At 37.1% G+C, this 16,143-nt stretch overlaps 1 protein-coding gene and 1 long non-coding RNA gene across 3 annotated transcripts in view; both read left to right on the top strand.

The window, feature by feature from the left end:
* The window catches only part of LOC138325692 (interleukin-6 receptor subunit beta-like), an 84,628-nt gene that overhangs the window by 57,710 nt on the left and 10,775 nt on the right, over positions 1–16,143 (top strand). For both annotated transcript variants that reach the window (XR_011208816.1, XM_069271520.1), the window contains exon 3: positions 15,873–15,990. Coding sequence is in view for 1 of the 2 variants with exons in the window: in XM_069271520.1 (XP_069127621.1) it covers positions 15,873–15,990 (118 nt within the window). In the remaining variant the exon portion in view is untranslated. The remainder of the gene's footprint in view (positions 1–15,872; positions 15,991–16,143) is intronic.
* Positions 1,042–12,893, top strand: LOC138325693 (uncharacterized). The gene is made up of 4 exons (XR_011208817.1): positions 1,042–8,829; positions 10,585–10,614; positions 11,121–11,194; positions 11,460–12,893. It is a non-coding gene; the product is annotated as an uncharacterized lncRNA (long non-coding RNA).

The raw sequence follows: 16,143 nt of genomic DNA, 5'->3' as shown, positions 1-16,143 counted from the left end.
TTTAAAGAAAATCAAATTTGTTCAGTAGCTGTGTTAAAAGATAATGGAATCGGTGTTGGTTTTTTTTTTGTTTTTGTTTTCATACACATACATAATTATATAGGGTCCGGTATATAATCTTTATATACATGTACTTCACTTTTAGTTTTAAAACTTTCGTTTAACTTTTGTAACTGTATGTGCTATGTATAAACAAAACATCTTGTGTATACCTTGTACATATACATACTGGTATATATATCTCTACATGTAACGTTACATGTAGAACTTAAGTCTCTTATCTTTGTTGGGTTTTTTTTTAATGTTTGCAACTTTTATTTGTTCAGTTACTGCTCATCTTTCAATTTACACATTTGGACGTGCTAGGGTTATATGCTCAAGGAAAGCCAGAGTACCCTTTGTTTGTTTGTTTGTTTGTTTGAGTTTTACGGCCCATCGACAACTAAGGTCATTTAGGGCCAAACTACAAGTCATGCATTATTATCAGGATAAAGATCAGGGTAAGAAAAGGCAAGTAAGGATTAAAACACAGATTGTAAACGTTTATTTGATAAAAAAAGGTTTGCATGGGATAAAATAGTTTTGGCTAAAACACACGAGAAAACTCATGCAAAATGTTGATGAAACGATGAAATGTTGAGTTGATACGATGATATGAGAAAAACGTTCATATTTTAATTAAAAATACGATTATGTCTCACGGCATGAAACAAAGTGTACATGTCGGAGACATCGTAGTGCTTATCTCGTATGTGCTTAAAATCAATACAGTGCACTAAGATATGCTCCACTGTGAGAGGAGAATCACATGGAGGATCCTCCCCTCTCAATAGATAGGAATGTGTAAAATATGTGTGTCCAGTTCGGAGCCGAGAGAGAACAACTTCCTCTCTGCGGTCTCCCCAACTGGACAGTTTAGGATTAAGTGTAGGTTGAATTTTAAACAGTTTGTTGTTTGTTTCGGTAGACCACCTTTGTTGCCAATGGTGTTTGATGGCCGAGTGAATTAAAGGCTTGATGTCGGTGTATGGTAGTTTCAAATCTGTTTGTGCTAGGCGAAGAGCAGTCTTAGCTGCTTTATCAGCCTGTTCATTCCCCTTTATACCCACATGACTAGGAATCCAGAGATAAGTAATTTGAGTTTTAGAAGACAATCGAAATGTTCGGATCAAAAGATTTTGGATTAATGTGTTTCTAGGGTTTCTTGATTTCAAAGCCTGAAGAACCGAAAGAGAGTCGGAACAGATAATTGCCTTTTCAACGCGGTGTTCTTCGATATGATCAAGAGCCAGACCGATAGCACAAGATTCCGCAGAGAAAATGGAGGCAACATCCGGGAGTCGGATAGAGGAGCAGTGATTAGATGTACAGCATGCTGCCGCAACATTATCACCATCTTTTGAGCCGTCAGTGTAGATCTGAACATGGTCAGGGAAAGCCCTAATGCACTCCCGAAAGGAGGATTTGTGTTCTTCGGGTAATGCACTGGATTTTGCCCTCTCATGTAGAGATAAATTGATATCAGGTGTTTGAATGAGCCATGGTGGTACATCCGATATTGTGTACTCGTCAATGGTGTCGAAATTTATATTTAGTTCCAGCAACAATTTTGAAATTCTGATGCCAAATGTTGGTATGAGCTTTTGATTTTATGTAAATATTTCTTGATGTTGTGGATTGAATACAAGGTTAAATGCGGGATTTTTGGGGTTGGATTGATGGCTCATTAGCTTCCACATTGAGACTCTTCACAAGTGTTGTTCGAAAAGCTCCAAGTGCGAAACGCAGTCCCTGATTCTGTATAGGGTCAAGCATCTGTAGACAATAGAGCCGTAGTCAAGTTTTGATCTAATAAGTGCCCGATAGATACGTAGAAGCATTTCACGGTCTGCACCCCAATCAGAATGGGAAAGAACTCGTAGAATGTTCAGCGCCTTCGAGCACTTATCCTTAAGGTGTTTTATGTGTGGAACAAAGGACAGTTTCGAATCAAATATTAGTCCAAGAAATTTAGTTTGTTCAACTACTGGAATTTTAATTCCATTGAGTGTGAGGTCAGGATCATTGTGTGGTTTTCGTTTTTGACAGAAGTGCATACAGACAGTTTTTGATCTTGAAAATCTAAAGCCATTTTCGTCAGCCCAATTTTGTAATTTGCCTAAACATTGTTGTAGTTGTCGTTCTATAGTGTGCATGTTTTTTGATCTGTAACAGATCAAAAAATCATCCACAAATAGAGACCATTCCGTAGATTGGCCAAGACATTTAGTTATGCTGTTAATTTTTAATCCAAAAAGTGTGACGGACAGGATACCACCCTGAGGGACGCCCATCTCCTGTGTTTCTGTTTCTGAATAAGTTGAACCCGTTCGAACTTTGAAATGCCTGTCAGATATAAAATTTGAAATAAACTTTGGCAAATTACCACGTATACCGATATCATGGAGATCGTTCATGATTCCATATTGCCAAGTTGTGTCGTATGCCTTTTCAAGGTCAAAGAATACGGCCACAAGATGTTCTTTCTTGGCAAATGCTTCTCGTATAAATGTTTCTAGTCTAACTAAGTGGTCTACCGTTCCCCTGCGGTTTCTAAAGCCGCTTTGCAAAGGACTTAAAATATTGTTTGATTCCAGGAACCAAACTAATCTAGTATTTATCATACGTTCTAGAGTTTTACAAATACAACTCGTCAATGAAATAGGACGATAGTTATTGGCATCAGTAGCATCTTTCCCGGGCTTCGGAAGGGGTATAATAGTAGATTCCTTCCAAGACTCGGGAATTTTGCCAGAAGAGTAAACTTGATTAAATATAGTTAAAAGACATTTTAGTGAAGAGTCTGGTAATTGTTTTAAAAACATATATGGAATTTCGTCTGGTCCAGCTGCCGAGTCCTTTGATTTCTCAAGGGACTCGAGCAATTCTGGTATCTGTAAAGGCCTATTGTAACTTTCACTATTGGAGGATTTAAAATTAAGACGTCTCTTTTCCTTTTCTTTTTTAAATTTTAGAAATTTTTTGGAATGATTTTTGACGGATGAATTTTTAGCAAAATTTTTGGCAAAGGCGTCAGCTATTTCGGATTTTGAAGAAAATATTTTATTTTTGTTAATGAGGTGGGAGGATGGTGTTGCTTTTCTTTTCCCACTGATTTTACCAATTGTAACGTCGCTGTCTATTATTCAGTCGCTAACGTCTATTGAGTTCGTCTGGTCTCGGCTTTTGGCACTTATTGGTTACTTTCTTTGGTAGACAATAATAACTCAAACTCATAAATTAATTACAATTTACGATATTTAATGGTACAACACATTCATAAACTTCAACATTCACATCAATATCTTACAACATTTTCGTATATAAATTCTCTCCAAAAATCACCTTCGCCACAACAACATATTCCAGCCGGAAGCTATTGGAGATATTGGCGAATGTTGGCGATTATCGGCGATTATTGGCGATTATTGACAATTTAGCCTAATACTGATAATATCAAAGAAATTGTGTTAAAAAACTTATTAAACTACACGAGAGCACCAATAACTAGGTTTATCATTTATAAATGTTCATTATTACTCTATTATAAAAAATACTAAGTATGGCGGATATTGGCGAATATTGGAGACGGGAGATATATATATATATATACTATATAATATAGTATAAATTATGGGTGATGTTCTTTTACAAAAACGCCCAAGTATTTATATCATTAGTTCTTTACCTCTTCAGCTGAATTCATAATACTTGTGGAAAAGTATATCCGTAAGCTGGTATGAGGAGTGTGGAGATCAACCGTCTCGTGAGAGGAGTAAAATCGCTCTCCTTGAATATTCGCGGGTGCCAACTATTTATAGTATTGATCGACAATTCAAAAGGCGCGATACAAATAAAAGTACCCGGATATACAATTCTCTAGATTTTACATGCGATATGCTTACGCTTACTTTAGAGAATAAAGTCAGAGAGTTCCGAAAGTTAAAACAAAGATGGCGATCTACAAACTAGGTAGCAGTGTACAGTAAGACCGAATGGCCATGGGTGAGATTTTTATTAAGCAGAAAGCCCCTGTTTTATTATATGCATAAAAAATAAAAAAAATGTATATGTCCTAAAATTGGTGAATTCAATCTAGAGAATTATATGCAGGCTTCACATTTGCATAAAGAAATTCCCCAAAATGGGTTCGAGATTAATGGTTTAGAGGGTATCCGAATGTGCGTCTAAGATGGAAAAACTCAATACTGTAGCAGCAGAAATTGAAAGCTGGGGTACGAGGTAAGATTGCTCAAAAGTTTAATGATATACCTATGTCGAAATAGGCTCAGTTCCGCTATCACGGCAGTGATGCTTGGTTTTAAACTGTGTTCAAGAAAAAAAATTCTCCTAGAGGGGGTGTAATTTTGGGTTGAAAATCCCATTTTTTTGCATTTTTTCAAAAAAACAAATTTGGTTACTATGGTTTTTACAGGCTCACAAAACCACAAAAAGCGGACCTGTCCAAAAATGAACTCTGCATAACTATTGCAAATGTTGTGTAGATTAAAAATATATATACTTTTATATAGATGTTATTTAAGGTTAAAAAGCTATGTGTACATAATTAAAGCCTGCACTTAATTTTGCTGAATTTTTCAAATCTACTGTACACTGCCACCCTAGCAGACGCTGACTAATAATGTACAACAATAAATAACTATTATATGGAAACTTCTATTTATAAAAGGTATGTCATATTTACTTTAGACAACATTACTAATTCTGATGAATATAATATAAATGATCCTTATATCTTATCCTAGAAAAACGAAGTGAGGATGGACATCGTACGTACATGACTATACATTGATAGCTACGGTAATGAACCTAAGTTTCTGAATAAACATCGCTAGGAATAGCTACAACTAATCATATATTTACCAAATACATGTACACAATATTGAATGAACATTTAGCTATATATTTTCCGAGTAGAGATGCCGTAAGATGCATCTACTATAACAAAACCATACAAGTTAAACAATTACACTAGATGATATTTACACAATGAACGGCATTACACAATCATTTCCCAAACTTTCTTCGAAGATGTATTGGAATTAATTTTTGAGACGTACTCTTTCCAAGTACTTTTCTTGTCGGACTTAATAGACCTTCGAGCTTTAGCTCTCCATATTTTAAAATTGTTATAGTTTGAGACGGTTGGCGAAGCCAAGTACCGCCTCAGAGCTGCATTTCTACCAGATCTATTGATAAATGAATCATTTGACAGAAGGAAATTTGTAGGTTTTAGCACGGATTTTGGTATGTTTTTTGTAGCGATAGAAGTGAGCGCTTCTGTGAAAATTTTAATGGGGTCATCGAGGTTCAAAAAATTATCCTCGATGAGCTCCTCGGCGCATAAGGTTTTAAACTGAGCCCAATCCGCCTTATTTAAATTCCAACGAGCAATAGGCTCCTCAAGTTTTGGTGACCCTATATTTTTTAATATAATTGGAAAGTGATCGCTTCCACAAAGATCATCGTTGACCCTCCAATCATAATCCAGAAGAATTGATGGATGGCATAACGATAGATCAATGTGGGTAAGCGAGCCAGAGGCAGGGTGTAAATATGTTGGGACATTGGTGTTATAAAGGCATAAGCTGTTTTTATCAATAAACTCTTCGATACGTCTACCTCTATCGTCAGTGCCTGGGGAGCCCCAGAGGCTATTATGACCGTTAAAGTCACCCATGATAATATATGGCACTGGTAGTTGTGATACGATGTTACTCAGTTCATCACAACTAAATGGAGTATTTGGAGGTAAATATATAGAACAGACTGTTATTTTTCGGTGAAGAGTTGCGCTTATAGCAACAGCTTGTAAGGTGGTATTTAGCTGAATGTGTCTGTGAGGGACGTTTTTATGCACCGCCACCGCCACACCACCTGATGCGCGGCCACCTGTTGTTGGAGTTTTTGTGTATTGTGTAAATTGTCTGAGATTGATGGTGTCTTTCAGCATTATTTCTTGAAGGCAGAATATGGATGGGTTTTTTGTTTGTATAAGATGTTTTAATTCTTCTATGTTCGCTTTAAATCCGCGTATGTTCCATTGTATGATAGTGTTTGTCTCTATGTTGGTCCCTGAGGATAGTTTGTCGGACCGACAGGACTACTTGAAGTAGGTTGTTTGGTGGCGATAAATGTGTTGTCACCAAACTCGCTGTCGTCCGATAGAACATCATAGATGTTCCGTCCAAGGATAGGGTCATCTGATCCCTTACTGGGTTTGTTGTTTAGTGCAGGGAACCTCGCCAGCTTTACCTTGGTGGTTTTGGTCTGGCGTTGCTCCTGCGGTGGTGTATTAGCTGGTCGCTTGGCTTTATTAGGGAGTTTTTTAACGTCAATAGACGGTGAAGATAAAGCACGTCTATGACGAGCGGCAGTAACTTGTTTTCTAATGTTCTGTGTTTGAATTTGGTGTTGTGTAAGTCCTGGAGACGCCGGTGGGATTGGCGTTTTAGCTCCAGGTGGCCCAGCAGGTGGTTAGATGGACCTGACTTAAACCTGTTCGGGTCCCCCATGATTACTTTGCAGGCCTTAGCATCAGCCATATCTGGGACATCATTGTCCCAGTTAGGCTTGTCAACCAAGGCCTGGACCGACGCATGTTTGACGGTGACACTGTCAACAGGCGTCTTTGCGCGGGTGATCTGGGCATAGGTTGCCACATTCAGGTCTGAACACTCGACTATCCTCCTAGCTTCAGGGAAGGAGACACCTCGGGTATATTTGACCCGTAATATCTCCCTCTCCCGAGTCCAGGCAGGACAGGTGCGATCAGACGCAGCATGGTCACCCCCGCAATTGACGCAGTGACGGTTGACAATGTCATATTCGTCTTTTTCGTCGTGACCTTCACGGCCACAGTACTGACATACCATTTTCCGTCTACAATTGCTCTCATGATGGCCGTACCTCTGGCAGTTACGGCACCTCAATGGATTAGGGATGTAGACAGTGACATTGTAACGTTGGTAACCAACAGTTACGCTCTGTGGTAATGTTGGTGTAGCGAATGTTAAGATAAAAGTGTGTGTTGGGACCAAGCTCCCACTTTTTCTCGTCATGATGCGTTTAACATGAGAGACCGGAATGTTCTCCTCTTGGAAGTATGACAGTATGCCGGCCTCATTGTCATTGCGCAAGGCTGGGCGCCTGATTACCCCCTTGCTGCAATTCAATGATGAGTGTGGTTTTACACACACACTGAGGCCGGCAAAACTGTTGGTTCCAAGGAGGTTCTCCGCTTGTTGCTTGCGGAAAACCTCTATTAGGAGATCACCCGATCCCAAAGGCTTGACAGATTTGACATCTCCAGCAATGCCTTTGATGCCCTTTCGCAATATTAAGGGTGATAAACCCGCAGTGGTCTTGCCACTCTGTGTAGAGGACATGACCAGAAACTGTGGGAATGTGTTTGTTGTACCGCTTTTTGTTTGTTGATTTGTGGTTGATTCCTTTTGGGGAGATTTTGGTTGTAGTTCATTTTGTTTGTTTTTGGAAGCCATCTTTTAGAGTTAATTACAATTCGCTAGCTGTGCCCCCACCCACCTCGGAGCCCAACAGGGGGGCACTCATGATGACATGGATATCCAATGTCAAAGTGCCAGGGTTACACAGATAGTATACTCGGAAGAATAATTATAGTGTAGTAGGCGGGTACAAATGGTACAAGGCCAAAACCAGAATATAGCAGAAAATCAGTGGCCAACAGTCAACTCTCAAGCGCGCCTTCCGGTTCTTTTCCTCCTGATTAGCCGAAGTGTTAGGAAAGACCCACAACAACACCAAAATTTAAGTTCCACATATTTAATTTATAATGTAATCATGGTGCAACAAAAGTAAATAAACAAATAATATATAACATAGAAAAATCAGTTAACTTAGGTGTAAAGCCAGTAGAAAAATAAATAAATCAGAATAAATATTAACAAAAATAACTAAAGGTAAACAAAACCAAAAATAAAGACTACTGAAGGACTAATTCATGGTTCCTGAGCACTTCCGGCACAATTACTGACTGTGGTGGCTGCTATTAATAGCAGCCTGTCCCTAACATTACGCTTTGATAGACCTACAGTATGTTTATAACTCTAACTGCCTTCGAGACGGGCGAAACTTCCAACCCCCTCCCGTGGAGAAGCTACAATATATAAGCTAAACGCTACATGTTTCTGACAAGTTTACTAAAGATTAACCCGAATATACAACTGTAAAAGACTCCCAGCCCTATACTAGACTAGTACTATTAACTAATAAAGTCCTGCCCCGCTCTCGGGTCTCCGAGCGTAATACCAACTACCAGTACTACGTGTAATGATCTAAGCCCCGTCTACATGGTTGAATAGTGGCCTATAACACTCTGTTCTCAAAGTGTCACTAAACTATCACTCCGTTTTCGGAGCGTGCATACAGCTATGTCCCCATCCAGTATCGCTTTGGTCTCAAAGCATCAGTAATAACAGCAGAAAGTCCACTGGAACTCACCAAATCTCCGGCAAGAAAGGCACGGCCTTACACACGTGCGTGGCTTTTATACCCCCTGACCCCAGTGAACCTAACCGGAATGAAACCGAAAGTAGCTATAAGACTCAGCGACTGGCTCCACCGCTGAAGCCTCGACCAATCACATTGCGTAACACAACCGACCCCGGCCCACCTCACAAGATGGCCGACATAAACAACCCGAAGCAGACACCTGTCAAACCAGACACGATATCCCTCCGTAAACCCTAGGCTGAACCCCCCAGAGTACGGCTAACATTGCGACTAAGGGTGCGTACACCTAGTAAGAGCCAAAACCACTGCAGGGTCACCTGTCATCTCGCAGACAAACACTAAAACTAGTATTACAGACCAAGTCACACTCGACGACGTACCCGTCTATACCACAATAGGACCATGACGCAATATACGGTCAAGATAACTTGTGGGGTTGGGATCATAAACTTAAAACATGGCTATGATGTCATCTTTTGTTGTCCCCAGTACTTTATTAAGACTATTGTTCAAGTACTTGTCCTGTCTTTAGATTAGTACACCTTTCACTGTACATTAGTTTACCTGTAGCTGTAGATGAGTTTCAACTAATCTTCAGTTCCATGTAAACTAATGTACAATGAAAGGTAGAGATTGACACTAAATGCAGCATTGTAAAATTGGACGGATAAATAACAAATAAATGTAATCAAATTCAACATACATATTATTACATATTGTCTGTTTTATATATTGATTCGTGGACATCGGCATAAATCCAATCACATCAACCACAACACATAAAATTACTCCTTGTGTTGAAAATCAAGACTCTTTAGTATTTCGACAGCACAGGCATTCCTACAATGATGTTTTAATTTTAGATAAATATGTGTACTTTCTTTCATTGAAAATTGAATGAATGCTTATATTTCCCAAAAATTTCACTGTTAATTGCGTAATTTCTTGAATATGCATACACGTAACACATAAATCCACGTTTCCCAACTGGCAAGTTGAATAATTTTGGTATAATTCCTTATCCAAGAATCACACAAAGCCTACTGAACAAATTTGACATTTTAAGCTTTTCATCATTTTGCCGTTTTGACTGAATTTCAAAGTAGTTTCCTTTAGCATCCACTAAATCTTGATATTATGTTTTAGGACCAATCATATTCTTCATTTCATAACGTAGAGCGGTATATTCAAAATTAATACGTTTCCATGGTAATCCTCCATATGTTGTGAATTTCCGACAAGTTATATCCAAGTGAATGGTCTGCCTCTGACATAAAGAACAGTTAAATTAACATATTACAAAATAAACTCTGTTATTGGAAACTTGATAATCATTTTAGATAGTTTGACTTCGTAAAGATCAGATCTGTACTGTCTGTTATGTTGCCTCTTGTACTGCTCCACTCAGATTGAAGAGAACTCAAACTCATAAAAAATTCTCTGGTAATAACATTGGTATGGAATTTCATGAAAAATTCATGCAACGCATGCATGACCAGAGTAGACATATATTACAACAATTACTGTGCTGACATGTTCGGTGTCAAGGATGGTTGAAGGCCTTACCTGTAGCTTTAGATTAGTTTCACAATAGCCATAATTAGCATTGTAATAGCCATGTTTTAAGTAAGAGACAGTTTGAGGTGTTTCTCAGATTTCAGATTTCAGATTTTATTTCACTCTCAGACATACAAGTACATGTATGTAACAGGAGGTCACTATACATAATATAAACATACAAGTATATTGGGCCCATAGCGCAACAGAGCATTACAATTTGTATTTGTGATGTACATGCTCAATCAATAGTTTTTCAATTTTTTTTCAAAAACTTACATATATTTGTCAGAACAGTAATGTTACATTTAGTAAACAGGCCTTTCATTTTGATAACACTATGATTTCTATAATAGTAACTTGGTATATACATTTCTCGTAAACGTTTCACCATTTCATTACTGCATTGAAACAATTAATGATATTCATTTCCAATATCAGTAAAGCATAGATTACAAGTTCTATTTACTTCAGGGGTCCCAGTCCATCTTCCAGTTTCTATAGGTAAGTGCATGTTCGAGGTTCTGAATTTTATGATGATTTGTCTATCTATTGGCTTTAGTTTCACAAGATACTTTTCAAATTCAAAATTACTTTTAAAAATAGAATGAGTACGACTTCTTGATGAATTCTCTATATCAATAAACCATTTTTGTACAAATTGATCTTGTAATCTTTGTTTTACGATAGATTTTAAATATTCTCTATTATATGTACATACATTCTGGAAGTCCCATATATAATTCAAACCAGTTTCTTCAAAAATATTTTAACATTATGCATCCATTTGAATTCCATGATATTATTTGTTTGCAAGTTTAACATCAACTTATATATATTACTTGAAAGATTATCAGTAGTAATCAATTTGTGCCAGAACATAATAATTCTGTTTTTAACCTCTATATAGTGAGGGAATCTCCCTAATTCACCATATACCATGTAATTACACGTACTTTTCCTAACGCCGAGTATACGTTTACAAAACTGTAAATGAAGCTTTTCTATAGTTGTAGGGACCGCAGAATCAAACCAAAAATAGATTCCTGGAAATCCCCTTTAGGGCACAAGATTTCATAGAGAGGTGAATGTTTCGGAGCCTGCTGATTGGGTATTCAGGGCGCATCAGTTTCAAATGTTTAATGTATGGGTTGGGCAATACATGTAGATGTAAAATATGTAAAGAAATTTTAAAATTCTGTCAAGTGTGTGTCTGACAGGGGGAGGTAATCAATATTGGAATTTCATGAATATTTTGGTTAATTTTTGGTGCGGAATTCAACATAAGATGGAACCCCCCACATAAAAGTTTAGCAAGATGGTAGATCTTTATTTCTTTTTATTCACAGGTATGCCAGATACCATTCTTCAAAATTAGTGACAGGTGACCAGACTTGAAAACTCCATTTAACCTGGACAGTGGCAAACGTTAATATATCGTATATAGCGAAATCATTTGGTTCTGCGGTCTCTTGTAATATTTTCGTGGCCCCATACTTCTACTGAGTACATCAATATTGGTAAAACAAGGGAATCATATACTTTTAACTGGAGATCAATAGGAAGAGGGATGTTTCTAATTTTCTTGTAAACAGCAAACATAGCTTTTCTTGACTGTTCCAACAGTTTCAATTTCGTTTTATGAAAACTCCCATTATAATTCATCAATATTCCTAGATAAGAAAACGAATCTACAATTTCAATCTCTTTGTTAATTAATGTGAAATGAGGACGAGTTCGAGACTTTCTCTTTGAAAAAATAACAATTTTTGTCTTATTTGTGTTTACTTCAAGTTTCCAATTTTCACAATAAATTTCAAATTTATTTAAGGCTGACTGTAGATCGTTAGCTGATTCAGCCATTATAACTGTATCATCTGCATAAAGAATTAATAGCCATAATTAGCATTGTATTAGCCATGTTTTAAGTAAGAGACAGTTTGAGGTGTTTCTCCTATACATATTGAGTTTACCGGTAATTAAGAATCAAATCAAGCTTAATTGGGTACTCGTAGCAGGACGTAGGTAGACTAGCCAACAATAAGCGGAAGACGTCACAACGTTTGAAGTGGATTTAATTATATATATATATATATATACTTCATGATCTTTTATAGACGTTCAGTTTTTAATAACTTTTTTACGTACACTACTTTTAGAACTTAAAATATTTTTTATGTATATTTTAATGAAACACGATCAACAAGGGTATCACTAGATACATTTAACTGATTGATATGCATCAAATCTTTTTATTTAAAAGCTATGTATTACCCGGTATATCGTTTTATTACTGATAGCTTATTATGAAATAAAAAGGGTCTCAAAAGCACAATTAGACTGGTTTTTGCTGCGATTCAAAGTTGTTTTTGACTTGTGAAAATGCTTTTATTTCATGTAAATGATATATCTATTTAATGTAATCTGCCTATAAAACATTGACTTTTGAAAACGCAATGTATTTTAGATATGAAATGGAAACTACGGATATAAAATAAGATAGACATATACTTAATGAATATAAATTAATATTTGTTACTTTTGCAGTGAAAAGGCTTTATTTATGTAGCTGAGATGTATATACTAAGAAAAATGTAGTATAGTTATATTTCTTTCATACCTACACGTGTAATACTGGCTGGTCTAGGGCAATACACTCATGTCGCCTGAGGCTGTATTGCATGGCTACCCATGCAATAAAGCCTCGTGACGTCACGGCGTCAACAAAATCTCTATTTCCTCGGTAAAATTTTAACATTTTTTTTCACAAAATTGACTGGTTTTACTATAAAAGATGCAAGCAACGGAATTTGTGTTGAAAATATCACGTAATTTTTCATGTATGGAAATTGACTTCCAGTCGTGGATTTCTTCGAATTTATTTCAAAATGGCGGGATATTATAGTTGTAAAATTGCAGTAAAACGTCGTGGTATGAAAGAAAAATACTCTTTCATAAGTGGATATGAAGGATAGGGATATTCTACCCTCGGGATCACAAAATGTTGCAAAACCCTCGGCAAGCCTCGGGTTTTACTACATTTTGTGACCCTCGGGTAGAATATCCCTATCCTTCATATCCACATATGAAAGAGTCTTATAATACTGTACACTTAATTGTAGATGTTGTAAATAAAAAAAATAAACACTGAAAAATATAATTATGTATATTTACAAATTGAATAATGTATTCTTCCCCCGATCCCTCGTTGTTACACATCACCTTGTCTGTCTAGGTCTGAATGTACCGGGACACCATATCCACTCGTAGTGGACACCGTGTTCACACGGAGTGTACTCCGTGTCTACCTGTAGTCTAAATCTTGTGCACTCCGTGTCTACCTGTAGTCTAAACGTAGTGCACTCCGTGTGCACAAGGGTGTAACCTTTAGGCTACTACCAACTGTATTAGCAGTAACGTGTGCTCAAACAGCATCTGTCTCAGAGCAAGTACAACTGCCAGTTTTCAAGCTATGATTTGAAACGCTTTGGTTCTGTTGTCAGTCAGTCGCGTGTTTATATTATACAATTATCGACCTATTTTCAGGCGGATACGGTGAGTTATCAACCCGAGTAAGTAATATATCCCGAGGCCGGAGGCCGAGGGTTACATATCATTTTCGAGGGCTGATAACTCACCGTATCCACCAGAAAATAGGTCGATAACTGTTTTATTATATGACATTTACAGGCTATTAACCCGGTTCTGCAAAAAGACTTAACTACAATAAACAGGATGATATTTGCAAATGTTCCTTTTACAAAACTTGTTGCCTTCCGCCAAATATGTTGCCGACTATGTATAATGACGTCACAATAGATTAACCCGACGTCTTTGAATAAAGAAACTCCCGTAACGCTATATTTGGGTACGACTCGACGTCAAAAGTGTTTATGACGTCACATCTCAAGGGAGGTTTCCTCGATCTATTTTTGACACAGGTTACTGGACTCGCGAGAGGTATCTGGACTGAGTCCAGTAACCTCGCGTGCTTTTCGACGCCAATTTCGGGGTTGATATCGCAGTTGATGAATACTTCTGAGAAACGTATGGGCCAATCAAAATGCAGCAAAAGCGACAGTCATATAATAATTATAATTAACAGTCACACTCTGAACTGCAGGCTTACAAAAAAAACAATCAAATCAGACAACAACAAACTCTTAACATCAAATATTACACGTGAAATAATACTAATATCCAACGATAGTGATCCAGTGTTTACAAAACATAAAATGCATAACTACTTACCTTATATTTGCAGTGTATGAACGGAAGTGTATAGTATAATCATTAGTTGCTTTTTGTATCGTCACTTGTGCGTATCGAAGCGGGATGAATGAAAACAGACATGGTGTACAGGTCGGTAAAACACCAAATATCGGCATTATTCGTAACTACAAATATGTTTAACATTATAGACGTCTTCATAACATGTATATAAACAAATTCATAAACATGATTTTGAAAATAATACATCGACTATACAAGTGTCCTCGCAAGCAACTATACATCGCCAGTTCGAAACAATGCAAGTGACTATACAATTTTAACTGATCATTCTACAACTTCAAAATACTATTAAGTAAAAGATATTGTGTCCATAAAGATGTATTTATGTGTTTTATATTGTTGGATTCATTTATAGACCTGTGATGATGCTAGAAATAGTGAAAGACAGACAGAATACCTTAAAATAGTGCAAAATATTGGGCGGGTGTCTCAATTCTTCGATGATGAACAGCAGATCAACTCACAAAAAGTGTCTCAAATGTTAATGCTGGTTAACCCTCAACATTTCAGTAGTCACTGGTTGTTCAAATTTCTATCCATAACGCCGTTTATCACCGAAGATTACGACAAAAACGTATAGAATGAATAAAATTGGCAAAAATTATCCATGATCGATTGTTTCATTTGTCTTAGCAAGTGACCGAGTACCGCTATACAGACTCGCAACTACGAAATTTAAAAAATACTATACACTTCCGTTCATACACTGTGATATTGGATACTTAACTTGAGCAGCAAAGGCGGCTTCAACATTCACGTACCGGCTCAATACACAATATTGGGGTTTCTGGAAATGACGTCATATGTAGACGCTTCGAGAACCTTCTAGAACATTCTATGGGGAAATTCCTGATCAACGTCAAAAATATACTTAATTTCGAGACCACCGTGTTGGAGTTTTGTGGCACCTATCAAAGACTTAAAGGAACCATTTTGTTCACAAAAACATCACCTTTTTACTACTGATAATTTCTGTTCATCTACTGTATCATTAAATTCAACAGGGCGAAATTAACGGAAACTATCGATGAAAATGTTGATTTTTGCCCGTTTGACCCAAAATTTCTCCCTCAAATGAATTTTCGCAGAGTCAACAACTATCTCAGAAGATAGATCATGCCTGGATTTACTTAACTGTAAAATATCATTAAAAACTTTCTGTCAATTTCCTTATTACCCAACTTGCGGTTATAAGCGTGTTGGTAGGTTAAAATTGTCGTGGTTAACATTCGTTCCGAAGGAACGATAACTCTGTTATCGCACCTTACGTCTCTCATTTCATATTTGAGTTTCTAATTATGTCGCCTTCTAGCAACATGGTCAGGGCCATTAGCTTGACTTACAAGTCTTATAGGCCCTAATCGTCGAAGTGGCAGTTTAATGCAGACTTATACCTTAAACGTTTAATTGGAGTGCATTTCTTGAAGTAGAGTTGATATTATTACTGATCCTGGCTTTATAAATCTCAGACGCCCCACAAGAGGTGACAGAAATACAGTGTATATGGTACAACTGGAACGATAGACTAGAGTGTAGCTGGGAGTTACCGGCCTATGGTATGAGTGACATTGAAATCAAACTAGTATGGTAAGTACAACAATCGTAATAAATATTACCCTCTGTCCCAGGATACTTCTTCTTTTATCGGAACATTTCTTTGTATACATTTCTCTTTGTGTGTGGGGGTTTTAGGGTCATTTAAGGAGGGCCTCCCCTGTTAGCAAGCAATATGATTGTGTG

This window comes from Argopecten irradians, chromosome 6 (genome assembly GCF_041381155.1).
Source record: "Argopecten irradians isolate NY chromosome 6, Ai_NY, whole genome shotgun sequence".
Taxonomy (NCBI): domain Eukaryota; kingdom Metazoa; phylum Mollusca; class Bivalvia; order Pectinida; family Pectinidae; genus Argopecten; species Argopecten irradians.
Note: the sequence above shows the minus strand (reverse complement) of the source record. Positions and strands in the feature narration are given on the sequence as shown.